The following is a 25,154-nucleotide window of genomic DNA, read 5'->3' as shown; positions in this document are numbered from 1 at the left end:
ATTTAGCCATCTTATTCTAACTGTGCTTTATTAAATTGCCTTTAAACCACACTTATTATAATAATTGCCTAATTAATGAGTTGAATAAAATGGACAGGTTTTCATTCTATTTTGTAATAGCGTCATGTTAACTTCTTTGAAAATTATACTGACAGTGTTAATCCCTCATTACAAATATATTCCCCTTTTTGTACCATCTGCCTATTAATTTGGTCCACGGTGTCCTTTCGAAGTTCTAAAAAGTCCTCCACCCGTTGCCCCCACCCCCTGCCTGCCCCCAAGATAATCGCTCATGGAGTATCTTCCTCATGATTTTACAACCTCCCACCTGTTCAAACTCTGCCCTGGGGAGTTCTATTAATTAAAGCTGAATTGGCATTATAGCAAAGCCTAGATTTAGGGACAAATAAACGAAATCACCACCTCAGTGATCTGGTGTTTGCGGGGAGGTGGGGTAAACGGGGTGTTTCGTGGCTCGAGTTCTGCAGTTTCCCTGAGGCAGTGCAAACAGGGGCTAGGACCTGAACTCAAGCCGCAGTGCTCCGCCTTACGGCTGGGTGGAAACGGGAGGGGTGGTGTCTGCAGGGGTCGGGCAGTCTCCTGGGTCCCACCCGCCTAGGGGGCGGAGTCGGGGCAGGGAGGAGTCAGGGCGGGGCGCGCAGTCAGCTGACTCGGTGACTCTCAGATCCTGTGTTTCCTCCTCCGGGGCTGAGCAGGGCAGTCAGATACAGCGGAGCAGACTTGGGTGGGCCAGGGTTGAGAGCACCTTAGGGACTATGGTGCTGCGCGGGCTGCTGGCAGCGCTGGCATTGCTGGCGCTGCAGTCCGAGCAGGTACCCAGCGCCTTCGCCACCCAGGGCCCGGCTCTGTGGCCCATGCCGCTGTCGGTGCAGATGACCCCGCGCCTGCTGTACCTCTCCCCAGAGAACTTCCACATCGCCCACCACCCCTCTTCCAAGGCCGGCCCTTCCTGCGCCCTCCTTCAGGAAGCGTTCAGGCGGTGAGTGGTCCTGCCCGGAGGCCGAGCGGGAAGGGGCCCCAGGACCCCCGGGCGCACCACCCAGGGACGCTGTGCGGGCACAGATGTGAGGGGAAGGAGGGCGCCTCTTAGCGCCTGGACAGCCACCGGGCCACGCCAGCGCCTTTTCCCCATTTGACAGAGGAAAGTCGAGGGAGCCCGTTAGTGACTTGACTAAAGTCAAAGGTCTAGAAGATGGCAGAGCCGGCTCGAAACACGGAACGACACCCAAGCACTTCCCCTTCCCTCCTGCATCCTCAGGGACATCCTGGGCGCCCTGGTTTGCGTGTGGGATACTCAGTGGGAGTAGGTTGCTCCGAATCCTTGGCCAGTTCGCCTCGGAAGGGAGTCTAGGATGGATGGAAGCGGGGGAGGGAGGGAAAAGGCAGCTTCTTATTTGGATTTCTAGGAGGAAGAGTGCTTCATGCTTGGGGACCAGGGATTCCCCAAAGTGGGCTGTTATTTGTAGGCCGTCTCACCAGCCACCCCCAAATCTGCTAACAATTCAGATGGCAGAAAGTCCACAGGGTGCAGCACACTACATAAAACTCCCCTTCCCGTCCCAAATCTGTTCCACATGAAATGTTCCATGTTTTCATCTAATTACTTTGATACGGTCAGTGCAACGCAATACGTGATTTTTTGTTTCCCCACGCCAGTCACATGCTGGCTCTCCCAGCTTCTCCTTAGTTGTTTAGCGGCCCACAGGCAGGGTGAGTTGCAAAGAGGGAAAGCAGCCCACAGCCGGGCTTTGCTAGCCACACACCACGCTGTTCCCTCACAGTGAGCCCAGTGTGCCTGGGCCAGTCCTGAAGGTGAGTCAATGCCCGGAAGGATTGTAATTTGGTCCTGTTTGTTTTGCAACCCCCAGCCCCTCCAATTTTATTTCTGTTCCTAGTGGGCCTTATAGTTTAATCGTACCTGCAGGACACCAAACAGCTGGTGAAAAATGCAAAACTAGCTTAACACCTGCTGGCCCCAGACAGGCCTGGCACTAAGGCCCTGGCTGAAGAAGCCCAGCCCCGAGATGCTGATAGCAGAGATGGCTCATTCTCTTCTTCAGTTTTGTACAACTACGTGGATGTTGTTACCTTCATTTTAGACACATACCCTAATGAGCCTTTGGTATTGAACCTAGTAATAGGTCAAAATGGCTAGAGTCCAGGTGAAGAAGTAAAAACAAGGTGGTTGGTTCCTTGGGATATTGAGAAGGAAAAAGTACCTGAAGGTCATCTAAAGCAGTGCTTCCCAACCTTTTTGACACCAGGGGCTGGTTTCTTGGAAGCCAAATTTTCTACACACCCAGGGTGGGGTGGTTTCGGGATGACCAGTGCACAGATTCTCCTATGAGAATCTAACACCACTGCTGATCTGACAGGAGGCGGAGCTCAGGCAGTAATGGAAGTGATGGGGAGCAACTGTAAATACAGATGAAGCTTTGCTAGCTAGCCCACCGCTCACCTCCTGCTATGAGTCTGGTTCCTAAGAGGCTGTGAACCAGTAACTGGGGTTGGGGGCCCCTGATCTAAAGGAAGATCACAGCTGGACAGTCTTTTAAAAGCAAACATACTTGCCCTGGCTGGGTGGCGAAGTTGGTAGGAGCATCATCCCATACACCAAAAGGTTTCTGGTTGGATTCCTGGTCAGAGCACATGCTTAAGTTGTGGGTTCTATCCCCAGTCGGGTCACATGAAGCAGGCAACAGATCAATGTTTCTCTCTCCCCACACCACACCATAAAAGCTGTATCCTTGAGTGAAGATTTAAAAAAAAACAACACTTATCCTTTCCTTATATTTGCTTTGGGACGTAGTTTTTAAAATTGGATTTTCCTTCTGGGCCATACCACTAGTAAAACAAGAACTTGGTAATACGCTGAAGTGGTATGAGTACGGCAAGCAAGCATGGATGACAAGTTAATGGTTAGACAACCAGGACTTGAATCAGCTGTGAGACAGTTTAAAAACAAGGCTTGGCATTCCAAGGCAGCGCAGGTAATCTGGAGTTTGCTGAATTAATTTGTGCCCTGGGTGTGAAGCAACTATTAATTACATGCTGCATTGTTAGGAAGCAGGTTGTAAAACAGCCCTTATGGCTAAGACTTGAAAGCATTCAGGGGAGTGTTCTAGGAAGTCAGGAGGGGCAGAATCTATTTCAAAGTAAAAGCGTGAGGGGGTTGGAAAGATTCAGAGGTGATGGAGCTGGTCCAAAGCTTCAGGCAGTTGGGAACACACATCTTGGGAGTTGGGACCCAGATTGTTCAGAATCCCGTGTGTGGCCGCTGTCTCTGAGGAGCCCAACTTCTGTCACAAACTGCTTTGCAACAGTGCATTTTGTAGGCAGAGAGGTGTTCGGTACAAGGCTGCTCCCTCAGCTTCTAGAACAAGGTCCATCACATGCTAGGCATTTGTTTAAGGAACAAGTAGCTTCACTCAGTTCCTGAAATGCTGAATTAACCCAGGTACAGGCACACCTCAGGGATAGTGCGGGTTCAGTGCCAGCCACAGAAATAAAGCAAGCCTTGCAATACAGTGCGTTGTAATCCTTACGCTGACTTCAATTTGTAAAAAGCACAACATCTGTGAAGCACAATGACACGAGGTATGCCTGTACCTTGGACACGGCTGCCTCAGAACTCTCTGGGTTTGCTTTAGGGTTTTAATACCCAGGGCCAAGATTTTCCTTACGTGGGACAAGCCAGCACCTAATGTGGTAAAAGACACATAAGATTAACCATCTTAATCATTTTAAAGTATAGATTTAGTTCCATGATCTTAAGGTTCCTTTTGAATCTCTGGAGGTTTTTGTGTGAAAAGGGCCCTTAGCACCTTCCTCCAGTCCACTCCCACTGGTTAACTCCCCTGCACTTCCAGACTCATCGGAACGTGCCTACCTCTCCTTACTCCTCTGGAAAAACACAAGGTGTTCTTACACATAGGTAGCATACACAACGTCTGGCTAATCAGCATCTATAAAATACTATTTAAACAATTGCTTTCAAGGCCCTAGTGAGAAATCTCTGGTCTGGCAATATTACTTGGAGGTTTATGTGTTAGCTAGGATGCTTTTGTTGGAAGATAACAGGAACCGTGACTAAATCTGCCTTAATAATAAGAAAATCTATTATCTCACATAACAGGAAGTCCTAAAGCAGGGAGGATTTCAGGGCTAGTTGACCAAGTGGCTCAACAGGGTGAGTAAGAAATCGGTATTCCTTCCATCTCTGCTCAGCTATCTTTAGTGTGGGTGTAACTGGTCCAGGTGTCATAGGCAGAGAAAGTTTTCTCCTCGTGGCTCATTTAGGAAACTTCCTCCTACATTCCCACCCCCACCCCATCACTGGTCAGAATGGGCTTGTACACACAAGGGTGATTGGGTTACCTTCATTGGCTTGATTGCTGGTTCTTACTGGGGACTTCATGTGAGTCACCTGGGAGTGGGGAGAACTTTAAAAGTTCCCATGCCTGGATCCTACTCTCCAAGATTCTGATGCTGAAGGTCCGGGTGTCGGTAGTTTCAAAAAGCTCCCTAGGCGATTCTAACGTGCATTCTGGGGTGAGAGCCTCTAGTTGGACTGATATGGGGCAGCATGGATTCGAGGGGTCACCTACAATGTCTACTACCACATATGTATTTAAAACTTGGCTGCAGTCGTTTAAAATCTGTTTGAATGTATTTCTCACACAGATATTATGACTATATTTTTGGTTCCCACAAGTGGCATCATCGCCTTGCCAAATCTCACGTTAAAACGGACTTACAGCAACTTCTCGTCTCAGTGGTCCTGGACTCGGAGTGTGATACGTTCCCCAATGTCTCTTCAGATGAGTCCTGTGAGTACCTATGTAGTGCGAACGCACCGTATCAAAAGCTGTTGCAGACTTAAGTGCCAAAAGCAGTCTCCGTGCCATGAACTATTGTGAGTTCTTGGCTAGTGAGTTTTTAATTCCTATTTTTAAAATTACCATTGAAGTCTGACGGTAAAAGTACAGTAAGTGGAGAGGAGGAAATAAGTCACTCATAATTCCAGCACTCAGTTAACCCTGGTTATTTCAGATTTTTTAAAAGAGCAATAAGTTTAGATACTTTACATATATATAAGCATGAAAATGGCATTAATTCTATATATGTGGTGGTGTATTTTGCTTTTTTTAAGTAATAATCTTGTACATTATAAACATGTATCTCACTAAATATTTTTGTCTGGATGTGCCATAACTAACTTGGCTAATCTCTTATTTTTGGACATCTAGGTAATTTCTTAACGTTTATTTTGATGACATATCTGTGCTTATATGTATGATCCCTACTTATAATCTAATCTGACACAGAGATAATGCAGAACTCGAGGTGGGGCAGCTATTTCATTTGCTCAATGATATAATCAAGATTTAGCTACAAGATTTGTTTGTTGCCTCAAATATTTTCTAGGCTTTCCCCTAATTTTTTTTTGGATGGACTAAACAATCGGGCAGGCCTTTTCCATGGGGTGTTCTGACTGGGCACAATGATGAACTGAACCAGGGGATCAAAGGGGAGCAACACGAGGACACAGGCAGTATGGAATAGCACAGAGAGCTGACTGGTGAGCTGGGTGTAACAACAGGGAGGAGACTGTGTGTGAGAACAGAGTGGCTCCTTTGTTCTTAGCTCACAGACACGTAGGACATCTCCTCATCCTCTTGGCATAGATGACATTTCTTAATAATACATCTCTTCGAAAGAATAACTGTTTTCCATCAGTGCCATCCCCGGAAGGCGAACAGGGCGCTTTGCCAACACTGACCGTGTGATTTCATGGCAGTGGGCACTTAGACACTGCATGGATTCGGTTTTGCAACCTGAATGAAGGTAAAACGGCCATTAAATTGGCAAGGAGTCTTTGCTGACTGTTGCCTATGCAATGACATGTTACACATTCCAGAAAATAGAGAGTTATAGTTATTATTGCTAATACTTTTTATTCTGAAAGGAAGTTTCTTAAGACAAGTTGATTGTGAAATTTTCTCATGGAAGGATAAACTAGCTTTAAGTTTCCAACAAGTTGATGATGATGATGATGATGATGATGATGATGATGATAAAAAGTAACACGCACAAATGGAAATAACAAGATATCAACTGTTGTTCCAGAGTGTGAGGAAATGTCAAGGGAAGCAACGAGTGTTACGACATTATCTCCTAATAAAAATTGTAAAAATTGCATCCCCTCAGAACCAAAAGTGCTCTAGTTTCTACCACAGAGAAATGATGACATATATCAAGGATGTTCAATGAAATGTGTTTATATATCAACAGGGACACGATGTAAAACAACAACCGTATTTTCCTGTTATACATATGGGTATGAAAATGCCTAGGAAAGGCCTGATAATGTGTTCTCTGAGGACAAAAAAGGGAATTGGGTGGGCATCTCAAAGGAGATCTGTAATATTTCATAGTTTCTAAAGGATAATATATTGATGTTATTTGCATGTACACCCTTTAAAACAAAAGGATGGTGCAGAAGTATATAAAGCGACAGCTGGCAGGTCGAAGATGCCACTCCCATTCCAAGTCAGGGAGGCGATCGCTGTTAACACTGATAATTTGGTTTTGAAATAAAAATTGAAATTCTCTATCTTGTGTGTTCATTTACTTAGAAAACAAAATCTTCTTCCAACTGCTTTGTATTTGTGGTTTTTGCATTGAGTTGAATCAAAGTCCTTTTTAATATCAGCCAGTCCTCAGTGTATTGGAAAATAATTGGCATCAAGCACATGCAACATGTTAATGTTTTTAGGTGACTCTTTGTGCTGTTTCTGGGAGATCTCAAAACTATAACATGGCAAAAACATGTTTTTCAGCAGTGACTAATGGATCTGTGGGTTCTAGGTAGCTAAGATTTGACATGGATGGTGAGGAGTCATGATTAGATTGTAGCCGTAAGGGCGGTACTGTTCTCTGGAACTTCAACTAAGTCATCCCTCCATCTTCTGATGGAAAAGGCTACCTTGTCGGAAGACTGTCCACTGAGAGGGTCACATGATTATTGGCTGTTGATAGAACTTTTTCCCAACCTGCAGCCAAGTATCCTGTGGTTGTCTGGGTGGTGGAGGTGGAGGTGGAGGGTGATGACGCGGCCCAGATACACGATTAAATCGTTAACCTGCAGCCCTTGAGTGTCTTCACTGTGGCACAGTCTGCATCAGTCTCCCTTGCGTTTTCAGTCTCTGTACTGAACGGTGCTTTACTTGGGTTGTGGTCGACTCCACCCCAAATGTAAAAGACTGAAATGACTATTGGGACCACCTTAGGCAGAGTATGATTCAAGGACTGAAAGATTTAGCACCCCCTTTGCCTAGTAGCAGCCAACTGGAGCCCCTAGATGAGTGTGAACTTTTTATTGAGTGGGACAAAGATGAATTAAGCTAAAGTGAGTTAAGAAGTGAGACTTAAGGAAGATTGAGGGTGGTATCTGGGGAAGGTAGGTGTAGGAAAAGTGGAGAAGCACAGAAGGAGAAGGGAAAGAGCAGAGATAACTCTCTGGCCACAAGGATTGGAAGATCTGAGTGATCCCAGAGGCATTACAAAGGAAACCTCAGCTTAACTATGACCCTGCTCCATTGAGGGGCAGTTGGAGACGGTAGCTGTCCTGGGGGGTGGGGAGGAGAAATCGTGGAGATAAAACCCAAGCTCCTGACTTGAACAACTCAGCTGGCTAAAAGGCCGTGCTGTGACTCAGAGACGCACAGCAGAGGAGACGGCAGGTGAGGTGTGAGAAGCTGGAAAGGGGGAAGAGTTCGGTTTTGGTCACATGGAGCAAAAAGAATCTACGGGACAGCCCAGTGATATGCAGGAGGCACCTGGGGAAAACAGGTCCGGAGCTCAGAAGAGAACGGTCCAGAAATACCAATTGCATGTTTGGGAAATTATTGTGTGTCCCTGAGGGATTAACAAACCTTTTTTTTCAATACAGATACTTTACTTGTGAAAGGACCAGTGGCTTTCCTCAAGGCCAATAGAGTCTGGGGAGTATTACGAGGTAAGGTGTATGTACTTTTGTTGTTATTTTTTAGTAAAGAAATATTTCCAGTTTCTGCTTTGGGAAATCAGGCACAGCAAAGCTTTGCTTCCTTAAACACTTTACAGAATGGTTTATTGGGCATTTCCAAAATGATTTCCATTTGACTTTTTAGAAATGCTTGAGGGTGATTACATTCAGTGCTATAATTAACTGATGCTCTTGGGACTGTAACGTTCCAGTTATAAATGGCCTCAACCCACCCTGACTAGGGGATTTTGTTTCACTGTCCCTTCTTGCTGTCTTCAATACCAAGCACCGCCCCCTTTATTTATTTATTTATTTTTGGTTGTTTATTAAGACAAAAAGTTCTCCCAATTTATTACCAAACCAACCTACCAGTGCAGTAGCAATAAAATTGAAAAACCGTTTCCCAAAAAAATACCATGTCCAACTGTCCATAAAGCAGCAATGATTTCAGCTTGATACGGTAAGATGCTAATGACCTTGACTCAGCATAAATACATGAGCCATCTCATGTGGGATTCCAGAGAGACTCCGCTTGGTCATTCTCTAGTGTCTCCTCTTGAAGTCATACCTGGTCTTCTTACCAGTTTTCATCGGAATGCCCCGAGGAACGGGACAGTTCTGCCCTTCTCTCTTGGTGGGCAAACTCGGTAAGGAAGAGTAAACAGTCACACCACGATGACAGAGAAGGGAGAGACCCCTTCCCGCATTTTAAGTTCCTATGGATTTAGCAACATAACCGAGTTTAAAGGAACAGTGTGAGAGGATAAAGAGTGGCTGGAACACTCTGTAAGCAGTGGGCAGAAAAACCTTAATTGCTTTTCCTGTGAATTTTACAGTCTGAACTTCAAAGTTTGGGCTTTGGGTCATTTACTTGTGCTGTACAAAAGCTTCTTGTACCTCTTTTTAGTAGGTAAGATATTGTACTGACTTCCAAATAGTAGGGTTTCAAAAAATGATAATTTTCTTCAATGTGAGCTAACCAACCAAAATTATGGCACCGTAGTTAAAAATGAAGGCAGCTTTGGGTCTGACTCTGGTCGAGCATTCTCGCAAATACAGTCATCATCACATTTTATAGTCATAATAAAAATGGCGTGATTATAATCCTATTTCAAAATAGAACATGAAAACATCAACAGACATTTACTACAAACCTAACTGCAATCATTACCATCTAGGGCATTTATATATAATGTCATGTGGTTTCAAGCTTTTATTAGTCTGACCTGCCTGTTTTGTGTGGGGTCTGTTCGGGAAAATGGAGCTTTATTGATGTTTTGTACTGATCCACATCAAAGGAAAGGACTTTTGAGAACATTCAGTGACTGGATGGTAGTCTAAGTCCTAATTTTCTGTTTGCCATCAGACCTTCAAAGTAACAAGCTTTAAGTGGCAATTGAGTGTATTGCCACTTAACCAGAAAATTCCAAAGTTTTTCTTCCCAGTATGAGCCTGTATTTGAGAGGGACGGAATAGCAAAAATGACTGAATTTTTCTTCCATTTCCTGTCTAATTTTTTTGGAGGTATAATTTGACATTTAACATTATATTAATTTTAGGTATAAAACATGATTCAATATTTGTATATTTTGTGAAATGATCACAATAAATCCAATTAACATCCACCACCTTACATAGTTACAAGAGTTTTTTTGTTATGAAAACTTTTAAGATCTACTCAGCAAGTTTCAAGTATGCAATGCAGTATTATATATTATATCCCAAGGACCTTAATTTATTTTATAACTGGAAGATTGTACCTTTTGACCCCTTTACCCATTTCACCCCCTCTCCCTGCCTCTGGCAACCACCAGTCTGTTCTTTGTATCCGTGAGGTCAGTTTTGTTCAAGATTCCACATCTAAGTGAGATACGGTTATTTATCTGTCTGACTTATTTCACTTTGCATAATGCGCTAAAGGTCTGTCCATGTTGCAAATGGCAAGATTTTCTTTATTTTATGGCCGAATAGTATTCCTGTGGTGTCACATTTTATCCACTTATCCACGAACGGAGAGCCTGTTTCTCTATCTCGGCTATTATAAGTCATGCTGCTATGAACATGGGAGTGGGGAGGATGTACCTTTTTGAGTTAGCGTTTTCATTTTCTTCAGATAAATACCCAGACATAGAATTGCCAGATCATATGGTAGCTGTTTTTCATTTTTTGAGAAACAGCCATCCCGTTTTCCATAGTGGCTGCACCAATTTATATCCCCACCAAGAACGCACAAGGGTTCCCTTTACTCCATATCCTTGCCAACACTTGTTTTTTTCTTTTTGGCAATAGCCATTCTAACAGTTATGAGGTGATATCTCACTATGGTTTTGGTTTATATTTCCCTGGTGATTAATGTTGAGTACCTTTTAATGTACCTGTTGCCCATCTGTCTTTTCAAAATAAATGTCTATTCATATCATCTGCCTGTTTTTTTATTCAGACTTTATTTTTTTGTCATTGTGTTCTTAATATATTTTGCATATTAACCCCTTATCAGGTAAGTGATTTGCAAATATTTTCTTCCATTTGGTAAGTTGCCTTTTCATTTTGTTGATGGTTTTATGTGGGAAGGAAGAAAATTTCTTCTACTCCTGGTTTCTTTCAGCTGGTGTAAAAATTAAATCAGCATGAGCAGATTAACAAGAGAAAATAACCAAACTTAATTTCATGTGTATTCACGGTAAGCCAGCACATGTGAGAGTCAGAGCCCACGTGCATGAGAGGCTCAAAGAGAGGTAAAATGAGCTGTACGTGACATTCTGGGCTAAAGGGTCTTGGGCTCCAGAGGGGAGGAAGGTCATTGCAGAGTGATAAGAATAGATGTTCAGTAATTATATGTTTCCCTGTCATAAAGATAAGTCAAAAAAAGTTAGTTTTGGTAAAAATTCTTATGGGCAAAGCCCCTAAATTCTTTTAAGGGACAGTTACGTTTCTCATGGGCCTGCAGGGTCTTGATTGTCTTCAGCTCAAAATAATTCCTGTGCCAAAGTGGCACATTTTGGGGAGGTCTGCTCTAAAGTTTTATACATTTGAGTTAGTTCCATTTGTTTATTTTTGCTTTTCATTTCAAATCCAGAAACATCATTGCCAAGGCCCATGGCAAGGAGCGTACCCACCTATGTTTTTTCTAGGAGCTTCATGGTCGCAGGTCTTTCATCCAGGGCTTTAATCCACTTTGAATTAACTTTGTGTGTCGTATTACAGAGTGGGCCAGTGTCTTTTTTTGCAGGTGACCGTCCAGTTTTCCCAGCACCATTTACTGAAGAGACTGTCCTTTTCCCATTGTGTATTCTTAGCTCTTTGTTGTACATTAATTGACCATATATGTGTGCGTTTATTTCTGGGCTCTCTATTCTGTTCTATTGATCTGTGCCTCTGTTTTTATGCTAATCCTGTACTGTTTTGATGACTATAGCATTGTAATATAGTATAAAATTAGAGAGTGTGATGCCTTGTTCATCTTTCTCAAGATTGCTTTGGCTATTTGAGGTGTTTTGTGGATGCATACAAATTTTAGGGTTGTTTGTTCTATTTCTGTGAAAAATGCCATTGGAACTTTGATAGGGATTGCAATGAATATGTAGATGGCTTTGGGAAGATTTAACATTTTAACGATATTAATTCTTCCAATCCATGAGCATGGAATAACTTTCCATTTATTTGTGTTTTCTTCAATTTCTTTCATCGACATCATTTTCAGTGTAGAGGTCTTTCAGCTCCTTGGTTAAGCTTATTTTTTGGTATTTTATTCTCTTGATGGGACTGTTTTCTTAATTTCTGTGATATTTGTGTGTAGAAATTACATTTTTGTACATTGATTTTGTATCCCCTAATTTTACTGAATTTGTCACAAATGGCCACTATTATGTTGAGGTATGTTCACTCCATACACACTTTCTTGAGAGTTTTTGTCATGATGGATGTTGAATTTTTCCGCTGCTCTTTCGGCATCTACTGGGAGGATCATGATTTTTATCCTTCATTTTGTTAATGGGATGTGTCGCATTGCGTGATTTGTGGATGTTGAACCGTCCGTGCATTTGTGGAATAACTTCTACTTGATCATGCTGTATAACCCTTTTAATGTTTTATTGAATTTGGTTTGCTAATTTTGAGAATTTGATTGAGGATTTTTGTACCAGTGTTCATCAGGGATATTGGGCTGTAATGCTCTTTTCTTGTGTCCTTGTCTGGTTTTGGTATCAGGGTAATGCTGGCCTTGTAAAATGAGTTCAGAAGTGTTTCGTCCTCTTCTATTTTGTGGGAGATTTCAGAATGATTAGCATTAATTCTTCTTTAAATGTTTGGTATGATTCACCAGTGAAGCCTTCTGGTCCTGGACTTTTGTTTGTTGAGAGGTTCTTTATTATTAATACAAACTCCTTCCTAGTAAATTAGTCTGTTCAGATTTTCTATTTCTTCAAAATGTTAGTCCTGGGAGGTTGTATGTTTCTAAGAATTTATCCATTTCTTTTAAGTTGTCAAATTTGTTGGCATACAATTAATTGTTCATAGTAGTCTCTTATGGTATTGGTTTTAACCCCTCCCCTCTCATTTCTAACTTTTAACTATTCTTAGGTTAAACTTTTCCCTGGCTATATAGTGATTAGCTAGAATGATAAATTTTAGTAAACTCACGAAGACCAGTTACAGGAACTGTCCTGGAACATATTGTATTAAAGGAGTAATCACTTGAGTAAAAACAAGTTCAGGAGATAGTTTTTGTGGCTATGAGTAAATCATTGTAAGTGGGGCCTTTATTTGTAGTTTCATGGTGTTTTTTTGAGCTTTTTCTGCCTTAAGTTTAGGTACCTTCTAAAGTTTCTGTAATATTTTATCATAAAAGTCTTACTCATAATGCCATAAATATATTAGGAACTGGTATTTTGTTTTATTAAATAACTGTCCTTTTTTATGTTTATCATTCAAACAAAACACAGGCCATGGGAACAATGAAGTAAAGCATTTTTATTAGTAGCAACAGGGGTTTTTTTGAAAACTGAGCTTTAGTTTTAGCAAATGTGTTAGAGGGTAAGGGTATAACACTATATTTAATTTTATTTGCCTTACCTGGTTATGGTTCTGTTCAGATAGTACAACATTTATTGTTTCAATTTATTTTATGAATTATAGAATAAATTATACGTTTTACTTTCCCTAGGTCTAGAGACCTTCAGCCAGTTAATTTATCAAGATGCTTATGGGGCTGTAAGTATGATTATCACAGGTTACTAACATTTTTGGATAGACACATTGCTACAAGAAAAATGCAAGCTTTTTAGCTATTTACTGCTTCCTGAAAGTTTCTTCTCCCCAAATATTTATCTTAGATGGTAAATGTAAATTTCACTTTTTTTGTTCTAAATTAATCTTTTTTAATCCAATACTTGCATAGACAGATGTAGCCTTTATTGAGCTCAAGTCAAGAGAAACTTTTAAAAATAAATCAATTTATTTTGTCTTACAGTTCACCATCAATGAATCCACCATTAATGATTCTCCAAGGTTTCCTCACAGAGGAATTTTAATTGATACAGCCAGACACTACCTGCCAGTTAACACTATTCTTAAAACTCTGGTAGGTAATTATTTATATTTTAATCCATTGTGTATTCTGAAGATGTGTCCTATTATGTTGTTGCTTTATATTGGTTACTATGCTATTATACAGGTTGGAATGGGGGATTCATTTTTCATGTACCAAGTGTGAGCACTGGGCTTTCTTCCCTCTCTCCTCTGTAAAGTATACTTCCTCAGCTAGAGGTAGAGGCTCCCCTATTGTTCTCATGGGGAAGGGGGAGAAGGGGGACTCAGCAAGTCTAGCCAGGATTAAGAGAAAGACTGTTTTAATACTTCCTATTGGCCCTCTTTGTATACTTCCACTTGTCAAATCATGGGTCTAGACTTTTGGTTAGGAGTATGTGGTCACTCTACCTCTAGTAAATGTGCTTTCATTTCGTGACCTCCACTTGCTTTCTTTATGGTGGCATTGAGTCTGGGGGTTGCTTTACACCTACGGGAATGTTCCAACGAAATATGCAACCTCAGGTTGTAAGAGCTACGTATCCCATAATTCACCGAAGATGAACGTAAGTTTTTATGTCCCATTTATCTCATTCAGACTTAAAAAATGAATATATTAACAAATGTGACTTTTAAAAAAACTTAAATGGGATTATACTTTTGCTACTTTTAAAAGAGACTGTTACATTTTCCTATGACAGTGTGTAAGTTCTACATCATCTTTTTAAACAGCTGAACATTCTTTTTTATGTACTGTGGTATGTATTTAACCAGTCTCCTGCTGATGGACATTGAGGTTAATGTCCATCATTATCACAAACAGCACTTCATGGTAAACATTTTTATATTTGCACACTTGTCAGGATTATTTCCTGAGGACAAATTCTTAGAAGAGAATCTCTGGGCTTAAGGCCATGCACTTCTCATCTTTCCGTACGGCTGTCAGGCGAACTTCTAGCGAGGCCGCACCACTGCACGCCTGGCCAACAGTGCGGCAGCCTTCGCCACAGTCTTTGCTAACCTGGCGATAAAGTATTTCCTTGTTTTAATTTGAATTGCTTTGGCTTTTAGTGAATAAAAGCCTCTTTTACTTATTAGCTATTTGTATTTTTTGCATTGCAAACTGCAAGTGTATTTTTGATGTCCACTTTGTCTTGTAGAACATTAATTTCTTCCTTGTTGATTTAAGAGCTCTTTACTGTTATATTTGTTTATAGATGTGTCAGTAATACTTTTATATTTGCTTATATTTATATGATGTTCTTATCCATCACATATTGTTGTGGAGTTTTCTAAATTTGATTTTTAAACCATGTTTATAATAGTGTCTTTTGCCTGTAGAAGTTTTAATTTTTTATAAAGTTAAAAAGCTTTAACTTTATAAATTGATTATCTTCCAGTCTTGTCTGTTATTGTTTTTGACCTTGGGAGGTATGTTAAGACAGGCCTTAAAACAAGGGTATAAATAGAAAAATAGCCTCTCAAATTTTCTTTTAATATTGTATTTTTCTTATTAAATTCTTGATTCAGTTAGAATTTAGTGCATTGTAGATGATTATTTTAATATTATTTTTCCCCAATGGTTAGCCTGTAGTCCCAATATCATTTCTGAGCAATCTGTAATTTCCCCATTGCGTTCGATACCATGACTAGCAAACACTAAATTCCATAAACACACACACGAGTTTCTGAACTCTCAATCTGTCCTATTTCCCAGTTTATCTCCTTGGGCCACTATAGATGGTTTTAATTCCTATAGCTTTAGAAGATTTTTTCTCTTTGTATGTTTGAAGTAATTCAAACTTACAGAAACTGTAAGGAAAGTGCAAAGGATTCCCATATACTGTTTACCCAGACAACTCGATTTAAAAATTTTGTTGTATTTGCCTTATTCTTCCTTTCTATTTAAACATACTTTTCCTAAACCATATGCAAGTTCCAAATAACATGCTCCAATACCCCTTAATATTTCTTTTTGGATTTTCTAAAAAACAGCACTTACCTCAATAACTATAGTACAGAGGTTGACAAACTACAGCCCAAGGACAAAACCCAGCTTGTCACCTGCTTTTGCAAACGACGTTTTACTGGAATACAGCCATGTCCATCCATTTACATATCGCTTTCCTTTGCAACTGCAGGTCAGTTGTGATAACTCTATGGCTCCGATAGCAAAATATTTATCTGTGCCTTTGCCATCTCCTGGTAAAAAGCCACAAGGAATGCGCTTCTCTGACAATGCAGACCCTGCCATTATCCTCCACATACTTATTTCTTTGCACAATTCCCTTGTATGTAAGCCACTTCCGAAACGCATCAGCCAATCCCTTTAGCCCTGAGGAAGGAGAAGGGAGGCTTTAAATTTGATTATCTTGTACGGCAAATATTCCCCCTTATTATTTTTTTCTTTTTTGAATAATCTATTTGTATTTTATATAAACATTGTATTGTTAATTCTTCCAGAGTAAACATGTCAATTTCCCCCAAAACTTCTAAGAATTTTGATTGGAATTGTACTGCATTTCTTTTATTTGTACCATATTTCTTAAATTGTACCTCATTTCTTTTATTTATACCATATTTCTTAAATTGTACCATATTTCTTTTATTGGTAAGGAAGGGTTAGCAATCAAATCTCAGAATTGTGGGAATTATAAGCCCTGGTAGTTATATGAATGCTTCATTCCTCCTCTGCTCCATTTCCAAACGTAGTGGTAGCAGCCAAGAACTGTTTTCCATTCTTGGCCGACCCCTCAGTACTCACTGGGACTTTATAAGCTTGCTCCTTCCCCATTGAGCAAAGTTATAGCTTACTGTTTAGAATGAATACAAATTCTGTAGAGAATTTTTGAAACGTGACGTGCCATGTAAACCATATAAGGTATAAAATAAAACTTCTTCCACATTCTTCCACATTCGTTCACTGAAAAATTTAAAAGGAAGCACACACATTGGAAACACTCCTGAGTGGAGACACAGAAACTGGACTGTGTGTTATCCGCGGTATATAATTTCTACCATGTTTTTGCAGGATGCCATGGCTTTCAATAAGTTTAATGTTCTCCACTGGCACATAGTTGATGACCAGTCTTTCCCGTATCAGAGCATCGCTTTCCCAGAGTTGAGCAATAAAGTGAGTAATTCATGTGTGTCTACTAAAATTTTTGGTAGTTTCACTAGAAGTTTGTAGCTTTAATGTTTCTTCTTATGGACAGAAGTGTAAAAGTTAGATACTTGTGGTTTTAAATGTTTTGTTTTGTTTTTTAAATAGGCCGTGGCTTAGCATTTTAGATCCATAAAACTGTTCTGTTTTTGTAACTGTTATCATAAATGTAAACAATCTGTAGGGGCTATACACAAAAGATTTTAAAACCTTAATGAATGTAGGAGACCTGACACATTCATGATTTAAATACGGCTAATTAATTATATTTCTAAAGTAGTCCAACTGTGTATTTGCTTTAAACAATTATTTTGAACTCTCTAAATGACCGTTTCTTTTTCTCTCTGAAAAAGTACACGAAGTAGGGAATTTTAGAAATGAGAGCTTCTTAGAAAACAATGGTAGTCTCAGAAGTGCTCATACTGTGTTGTGGACCGGCGGGGTTGGGAGTGAGCCTCAGTGCCATCTGCTTTAACCCGCCGTGATACGAAGACGGCGACTGAGAAGCTGTGCGCCTTGTCCACAGGTGCAGTTAGAAAGGAGTAGAGCCAGGACTCAAAATGTTATTCTCTGGCCATAATTCCAAAGCTTTCTCCAGTATTATAATGTAGCATAGGCCAAAATGCTAGTAGCACTGCTGTTTTTGTTTGCTTTTGTTTTACTTTTTATTATGGAAAATTTTAAACATATAAAGAATAGAATAATTTAATGGATTTCCATGTCCTCATCACCCAGCTTCAATAGTCAGTACATAGTCAATCTTGTATCACCTAGTCTTCCTCCCGCCATTACTTTGAAGCAAATTCAAGATGTCATACCTCATTTGTGAAAAAGCCTATTTAAAAAACAAAACATTACTACAGCTAAAAAATTAACAAAACCCAGATAGCCAATCTTTATTTACATTTCCCCAAGGCCTTTTTCTTTAGAAAAAAAATTTTTTTTTGCATTGGGCTGCAAGTAAGGTCTGTATTTGTGGTCAGTTCGTATGTCTACTAATTCTCTTTTGACCTTTAGGTGCCCACCTGTGCACATCTTTTTTCTTATAATTTGTTATTTTTTGATGAAGAAATTAAGTCATTTGTCATTTAGATATATAGTTCTATCAGTGAACGTGGAATTAAAGTGTGCTGAGAGCTTATGGATAAGATCTGGCAAACAAGTTAAATGAGTTGTCCAACATCACACGGAACTACTTAATACATTGTGATACTAGAAAAGTCAGCTATGAAATACCAAACTGCAAACAGAACTGTTAACAGTTTTCAGAACCAAATCCATTTTGTACATTTTAATTTTAATCAATGTGGCTTTTACAGGGAAGCTATTCTCTTTCTCATGTTTATACACCAAATGAAGTCCGTATGGTGATTGAATATGCCCGATTACGGGGGATTCGAGTCATACCAGAATTTGATACCCCTGGACACACACAGTCTTGGGGGAAAGGTGAGTGTTTTATGAGTTCACAAAAATGAACATTTGAGGTTCTGTACCTCTTATTTTATGACTTGGTGTTTGCTCATTTTATTCTTAGTTGTGATTTACACAAAAGGTAGCACTGTTGACAGATACAGTTCAATAGCTGTTATGTGTCTGTTGTGAACAAGTCACTGTGTCTAGGTACTGCCTAAAGTATCAAACAAGGGACAAGGGAAACAAAAAACGTCTGCGACAGATAGAACATAATAAGTGAATTCAAGAAATGGCTTCATGAGGTAACGCCTAAAATGCTTTCCAGAGGTCCAAGAATACAGTCGTGTTTCCAGCAAAGGGAATGGCCTGGAGCAGGCATTCAGCTGGAGAACTGTGCGGCAGGGTAGGAGGGGTTTTCACTACAGGGTGGTTAAGAGCTGGCTCTGGAGCCAGACTGCCTGGGTCCAGACTGCCTGGGTTTGAGTCCTGCTTCTGCCATTTATAAACTGAGTGACCTTGGGCAAGTCATAGAACATCTCATCCTCAGTTTCCCCATCTCTAGAATGGGTTGTATTGGCAGTAGATATCATTTCTTTTTTTGAGGATTAAATAATGAATGTAAAGCACACAGCATCTCATCTAACATTTATAGTTGTTCAGTAAATATTATTATGGTAGACATGGAGAACAGTGGGAAATAAGTTTGGAAAGTACAATGTAGAGGGCCTTGAGGGAGGAATGTGGGCTTCATCGGGACACGGAAACCAGTGAACATTATGGAGCTGAAGAGTGACAGGAGGGAGCCACACTTCCGGAAAACCTACAGTAACACAACGGAAGGAAAAAGAAAGTGAAGTCCTAGATCAGACTGCTGGCGGCAGAAGTGTGAAAGAATGTAGAGAACTGAGAGACATTCTGGAATATAATATCAAGTCACAGAACTTGGTAACTGACTTCAGGAAGAGAGGAAAGAGGTATAGACTACAAAAACCAGGAGACGCTACAGAAGGAGCTTAGGGAACAGAAAATTGGGTTTTTATGAGACTGTATTTGAAGTGCAGATAAAATATCTAATTGTGTTCATCAGGGAATCTGAAATATGAAGTTCAAGAAAAAAGGGCTGGGGCAAGCTGAGGATTTGGGAGTCATTCATATTCAAGATAATATTTGAAGTGAATAAAATCTGAGTGGCTGATGGAAAGGGAAACGGGTACAGGGGTAGGGTTCAGGAGATAATTCTCCCTCATCTTATTTGGAAGAAATAACCATAGCAACTTTTAGTAAACATACTTGTCTTTCTTTGTATAAAATCTCTTATAGCTTCAACAAAATAAAATAGTATAATCATGTCCTAAGCTATGTCTTTGTGGTTAAAATACTTTTTAAGAGAAGAATCTTCATGTTTTCCTCCAGGTCAGAAGGATCTCCTAACTCCATGTTACAATGAACGTCAGCCTGGGACTTTTGGACCTATAAACCCTATTTTGAATACAACTTACAGCTTCCTGTCTAAATTTTTCAAAGAAATTAGTTTGGTATTTCCAGATTGGTTCATTCATTTGGGAGGAGATGAAGTGGAATTTGCTTGTTGGTATGACAGTTCTTTAAACCCACATTTTCTTTAACTATTGCATTTGAAGTAGGTTTAAAGGTCTTCACATGAAAAGGAAAGATTGGGGGCAATACCTCTGCTTGCACGGCTTTACCCTGACAACAGAACTCCTGAGGTGGTGGATTTGGAGTGGTAGAAGAAAGTAAAAGCTTTTAGGAAGGTGAATCAAGATGCAGAAGAAAATGGAGATTAAAAAAAAAGACAATAGTGAATGAGAACAGCTTTAGTGAAAGAAGGCAGTGAGTAAGTGGGGGAGATTTCTCAAAAAAATTCTCTTTACAAATAACCTTAGGTGGAGAAGGGAGGCAGGAGGTAGAGAAAGACATTTTTATAAAAAATCAGCTTCTAGAAAAAATTATTTGCAATGGAACACAAAGATAACTCATAACTTAAGTTTTTAAGCTTATTTTAATTGCTGCTGCAACTTGGATAGTTTTAAGCACTAATGATGGTAAGGAGGTATGCTGCTTTAAATAGATTAGGCATATGAAACTTTTAATGAAATTTTAATCATTGTTCTATTTTTTTTAAGGGAGTCCAATCCAAATATCCAGGATTTCATGAAGCAGACAGGCTTTGGCAAAGATTTTAGAAAACTAGAATCTTTCTATATTCAAAAGTAAGTTACTTGAAAGCCTACTTTTGTTTTTATTTCATTGTTGCCTTTTGTAATAGTTTACCTATTACTAGTACTGTTTTATTTTTTCATTTTCTCTGCCCCCTTGCTAAAGTTTAGATATTGTATGCTTTGTATAAAAAAATCATACAAAAGATAGCAATATCCACTGCTTTCTTCAAATCAGTAACATAGTAACTCTAAGCCTTTTGCAGTGAGTAATTGTTAAAATACAAGACAGCAGTCACATGCTCTGAGAAGGCTCCCTCGCTACTCTTTGAAGTCTTCCTCACCTCTGCCCCTGTAATTCATTCCCTTGTGTCAACTCCAGGTGCTTTTTTAAAATTACTTTATACCTATGCCATCCAGTATGGTAGCCACAGCCACATGCAGCTTTTGCATTTAAATTAAAGGGAATTAAAAATTCAGTTCCTCAGTCTCATCAGCCACATTTCAAGTGTTAAGTAGCTGGATGACATTAATTAGAGGCTCCCACATTGGAAAGTACATGTACAAAACATTTCCATCACTGCATAAAGTTCCACGGGGCAGTGCTGTTGTATACTAGGGACCAGTATACTTTTTTTTTCTGTAAAGGCCAAATAGTGATTATTTCAGACTTTGTGGGCCCCACCTGGTTACACATTTTCATTTTTAAACACCACTTTCCAAAATGTGAAAATCATTCTCGGCTCATAAGCCACACAGAAAACAGGCTTCAGGCTGTAGTTTGCCCACCCCTGCCCTGGGCAAGCCCAGACTCCAGCCTTTTCCTTCTTAGCTTGTCATGTGGTACATTCTAATTTTTTCATCCTGCAGAGTACCTGGCATTGTCTAAGCATCAGGAAATACTTGTGGACCAATTGTCAGCAACTGTTGAATGTTATTTAGGTGACATTATAAACTAGATTATAGTTTCTTTTATCTTAAGATACCCATGAAATTGCTAGAGATTGCTGTTTCTACACTGCCCTATGACTTGCATGTCTTCCTGTGTTGGGGGCATGCTTAAAGACTCATTCATTCAGCAAATGACTATTAAACCCCTCTGCTGTGGCAGTGTCTGAGGCTTATCCTAGAAAGAAGGAGCCGCATGGCTTACCACCCACATTACCTGGTTCTGCGATAAAGCTGTGCTATAAAGAAAGGTACTTATCAACACTGAAGTCCTTGGTAGAAAATATGCAGATTGTTAACCTTGTGATCCGAAGTAACTTAATTTTTTTTTCTCAATGCTAGGCTTTTGGATATTATTTCAACTGTAAAGAAAGGATCCATCGTCTGGCAAGAAGTTTTTGATGATGGTGTGAAGGTGAGAAGTATGAAGACTGCATTTGATTCTGATACTCTAAGAGGCTTGATATTCTAACATCCTGGCTGTAACAAACCCTTAGGAGGCACTCCCTAACACTGGAGAAATTAGCTTCCTTTTCCATTTAAACTTTTATTAGGCAATAGCTGTGGACTGAGTCCAGTGTTAATGGTGTTTGTTTCTTTTCTTCCATTTACCTCACTCTTTAGTGCCTCCTTCTCATCACTCCCCTCCTATCTCATTAATCACAAACTGAAGTACTTTGAAGTAAGTTCCTTTTTTTTCAGGAAAGGACGAAATAAACAGATAAGAACAAATGAGTCTTTATTGCTAGTAAGGTAGTTTTAAGTAAAATTATCAATGTACACTTTTTACTTTAAATGGCATCTCTCTAACATAGAATTCTTTATTTTCCTTTGGGGCACCTGCGAATTTGCAAGTCCAGCTATTAGTATTCCCTCTCCAGAGGGGCTGGTGACATTCTCAGTTTCAGAGCACGTAAACCAGCAGTGTGGTAGAGATGGGACTAAATCCTTGGTTCATTACACCTACATCATATCATAAACAGGCAAATGTTAAATCTCCAACCTGGAGGTTGGTGTAACTTCTAATTTTAAGTTGCTATAAGGAACAGCATTTGGCACTAACTCTGAGGGGAAAGGGGAAAGAAGATGATGCATGTGGTTTTTCAAGGATCTTAAAGTTATTTTTCTAGCTATAAATCTTGCACTTTAAATGTCATGTACTGTATTTGGTAGACCTAACAATATATATTGCAATTTTTAACTTTAATAGCTTCAGAAAGGCACTATCATTCAAGTGTGGAAACAGGACAAGTACTCTAATGAACTAAATGCAATCACGGAGGCTGGCTTCCCTGCGATCCTTTCTGCTCCGTGGTACTTAGACTATATCAGTTATGGACAAGACTGGATAAAATACTATAGAGTGGAACCTCTTGATTTTGGAGGTAAGTGAAGCAACCAGCATTATCCTGATTTCCTTCCCTACCCTCCCACAAGGAAATCCTTACCTAGATATTACCTACTAACTAGCCTCCCTCTTATGTTTAATCCTTGATTTTATTTGTGTTTACTTAAAACGAAGGGCCTCAGTATCATTTGAAACTTTGTGAAAGAAACCAAATCCTTACCTAAATAAAAGAACTTGAAAAGTAGATCCCTTTAGATTTTATCTCCATTTTTACAGGTGAGTCTTATTACTCTCTGCATTTTAAAGATGTCTGACTATGTTAACCTTGTATCTCCTCTTCTGAACTGCCTCTCCAATGAAAGACACCTCAGCAAGGCTACAGTCTAGTTCAGTGGACTTCCAGCGGTACAGTCGTAAGGTTCTGAGGAGTGGGCACAGAGGGAGCTTCAGGCTCCCAGACCCTCTTTGTTAAGAACAGTTCCACTCTGTCCTGTTTTGTATACTAGACTTCAATGTAAAATTTCGAGAAAAAGGGTTGTGCTGTTTAAAAAATTTCAAAACTGTAGGTCTATTAGGAATTGACCTAACTCTCTCTGGAAAGTATTTTCTGAGAATCAAAGTCATAATTACTATAAAACAAAATATTAGGTACTTAGTCTCTTTTTTCCTACCAAGAGATAGACATTAAAGGCAGCAGTGGTAGTCCTTAGTATTCCAACTTTTATTCCCTGGCACACTATTCACAGGGGGAAAAAAGTGGCTGGTGACCAAAAGTTTCTGGCAGCAACTTTCATACCAGCACATGCTAAAAAGCACTGCGTGAACCACAGGGCTGGGGTGAGAATAAAGTGCCACTGCCACGAACACCTGCCAGGGCCCTGCTAACTGTAGGAGGAAAGTGTTGCCCTGGGACAAAGACAGAAGGAGAAATCAGTTCCGCCTCTGTATATAAGCCTGTATACAACCACTTAACTTACACCGATGCAATGATTTTAATGTAGGTTCTCAGGAACAGAAACAACTTGTCCTTGGTGGAGAAGCTTGTCTGTGGGGAGAATATGTGGATGCAACTAACCTCACTCCAAGACTATGGTATGGAATTTCAGTGATGATATTTGAATTACGGTGCCTTAGTTTCCCCTTTCCATCCAAGTCGGAAAGCATTAAGAATTTCCCCAAGCGTATAATTTAGATACTTCTTTAAGAAAACATAAATTAAAACTGCTTTGGGAAACATGTGGTTTAAATTTTAGGCCTCGGGCAAGTGCTGTTGGTGAGAGACTCTGGAGTCAGAAAGAGATCAAAAATGTAGACGACGCCTACAGAAGACTAACAGCTCACCGCTGCAGAATGGTCAGGTGAGACTGGTTTTCGAGCTGGGTACTACTAAGTCCAGGGTGACTTTCAACCTTAGTGGGAGCTAGCTTCCTGGGCACTTCTGCTATGAATAGAAATGTACGTCACCTAAAAAGTAGTGATTTAATTAGAAAAAAATTGGGAATACCTATGAGGAGAAAATATAGTTGGACTCACAACCGTTTTATAGCTATGTTAAATTTAGGCATGACTTGGACCTCCATCTCGATTGACTTTAACAATCTTTTCTCAGTAATTAGTGCTATAGCTGGTGATTCTAACTTAGGCTACTAAGTTCTTTAAAATGGAGATGAGTTATAGCAATCTAAAACAATCTTTTATTCATCCTTTATCTTCTACAGACGTGGAATAGCTGCAGAACCTCTTTTTACTGGATATTGTGACACATGAGCTGGAACTAGAAGGGGAGAAAGCCCATAGCAGCATACCACCATCGACTTGGTTTTGAAATCATGTAAATTAAGATTTGGCATATTGTTTTCGAATAAAATATATCTTTGTATTGATTGAACTTCTATCTTCTACATTATATACAGAAGCCTGGAAACTTTCTGTGAGAGAATCTTTAAAAAGCAACAACAAAATATATCATTCAATATACTCCAAAGGGCCGCGTCTTCACTGACACGAACGACCTCGTACATACCCGTGTAGGTCAGGTTTACTGACTTTCCACATCGGAGCACATTCTCGTGGCGTGAAGAGGAATGGGCAGCTACAGCGCCACTGTCAGTTTTAAGTTTCCTCTTTCAGTTCCTTGAATGTATTCAAACGGTAATTTATTTGTCCAATAAATAAAGCAATAAAAACTGTTCTTACTGATAACGAACAGGTAGGTGCTCCTGAACTTCTCTCCAAGGACCCGGAAGCACTTAGGTCAAGCCACTTCTGCGGCTGAGCAGTGTGCTTTGGTCTTGAGGGTTCATGGCTTGATAATTAGACAATTCTAGGGCGAAAGTAGCTGAGCCCGATGTTAGCGTCCGAAGCACCGTTGAATAACCCTAATCAAAATAATTTAAATCAGTTATCTCATCCAATTTAAGTCTCGAGTTTCTCTTCCTGCTGCTTATCCTTTGACCATTACCAGGAAAAACGATTATGTAACTTAACCATATCACTTCTTCAAATGGGTCACTCGGTCATCTTTCTCAG

General features: G+C 39.9%; 2 protein-coding genes across 4 annotated transcripts in view; one reads left to right on the top strand and one right to left on the bottom strand.

Moving 5' to 3' along the window:
- The first annotated feature begins 663 nt into the window (after positions 1–663).
- On the top strand, positions 664–24,513 carry HEXB (hexosaminidase subunit beta). Its single transcript, XM_024563494.4, has 14 exons — positions 664–1,000; positions 4,705–4,850; positions 7,976–8,041; positions 13,212–13,258; positions 13,518–13,628; positions 16,605–16,706; positions 18,056–18,185; positions 19,566–19,743; positions 20,297–20,383; positions 21,620–21,692; positions 22,488–22,662; positions 23,627–23,717; positions 23,879–23,983; positions 24,344–24,513. Exons 1-14 carry the CDS (start codon positions 777–779, stop codon positions 24,390–24,392), a joined length of 1,584 nt encoding a protein of 527 aa, XP_024419262.1. The 5' UTR covers positions 664–776; the 3' UTR covers positions 24,393–24,513.
- Positions 13,623–25,154, bottom strand: part of GFM2 (GTP dependent ribosome recycling factor mitochondrial 2) — a 63,860-nt gene continuing 52,328 nt past the window's right edge. The window contains exons 21-22 of one of the 3 annotated variants that reach the window (XR_006655963.3): positions 24,822–25,003; positions 13,623–15,908 (exon numbers count right to left, since the gene is read on the bottom strand). Coding sequence is in view for 1 of the 3 variants with exons in the window: in XM_024563493.3 (XP_024419261.2) it covers positions 24,875–25,003 (129 nt within the window). In the remaining 2 variants the exon portion in view is untranslated. Of the gene's footprint in view, positions 15,909–18,785; positions 18,973–24,292; positions 25,004–25,154 lie in introns of those variants that run through there. The other 2 variants (XR_006655964.3, XM_024563493.3) reach the window with 2 other exon arrangements.

The sequence above is a fragment of the Desmodus rotundus genome, chromosome 1 (genome assembly GCF_022682495.2).
Source record: "Desmodus rotundus isolate HL8 chromosome 1, HLdesRot8A.1, whole genome shotgun sequence".
Taxonomy (NCBI): Eukaryota; Metazoa; Chordata; class Mammalia; order Chiroptera; family Phyllostomidae; genus Desmodus; species Desmodus rotundus.
This window is presented reverse-complemented; position numbering and strand designations above follow the sequence as displayed.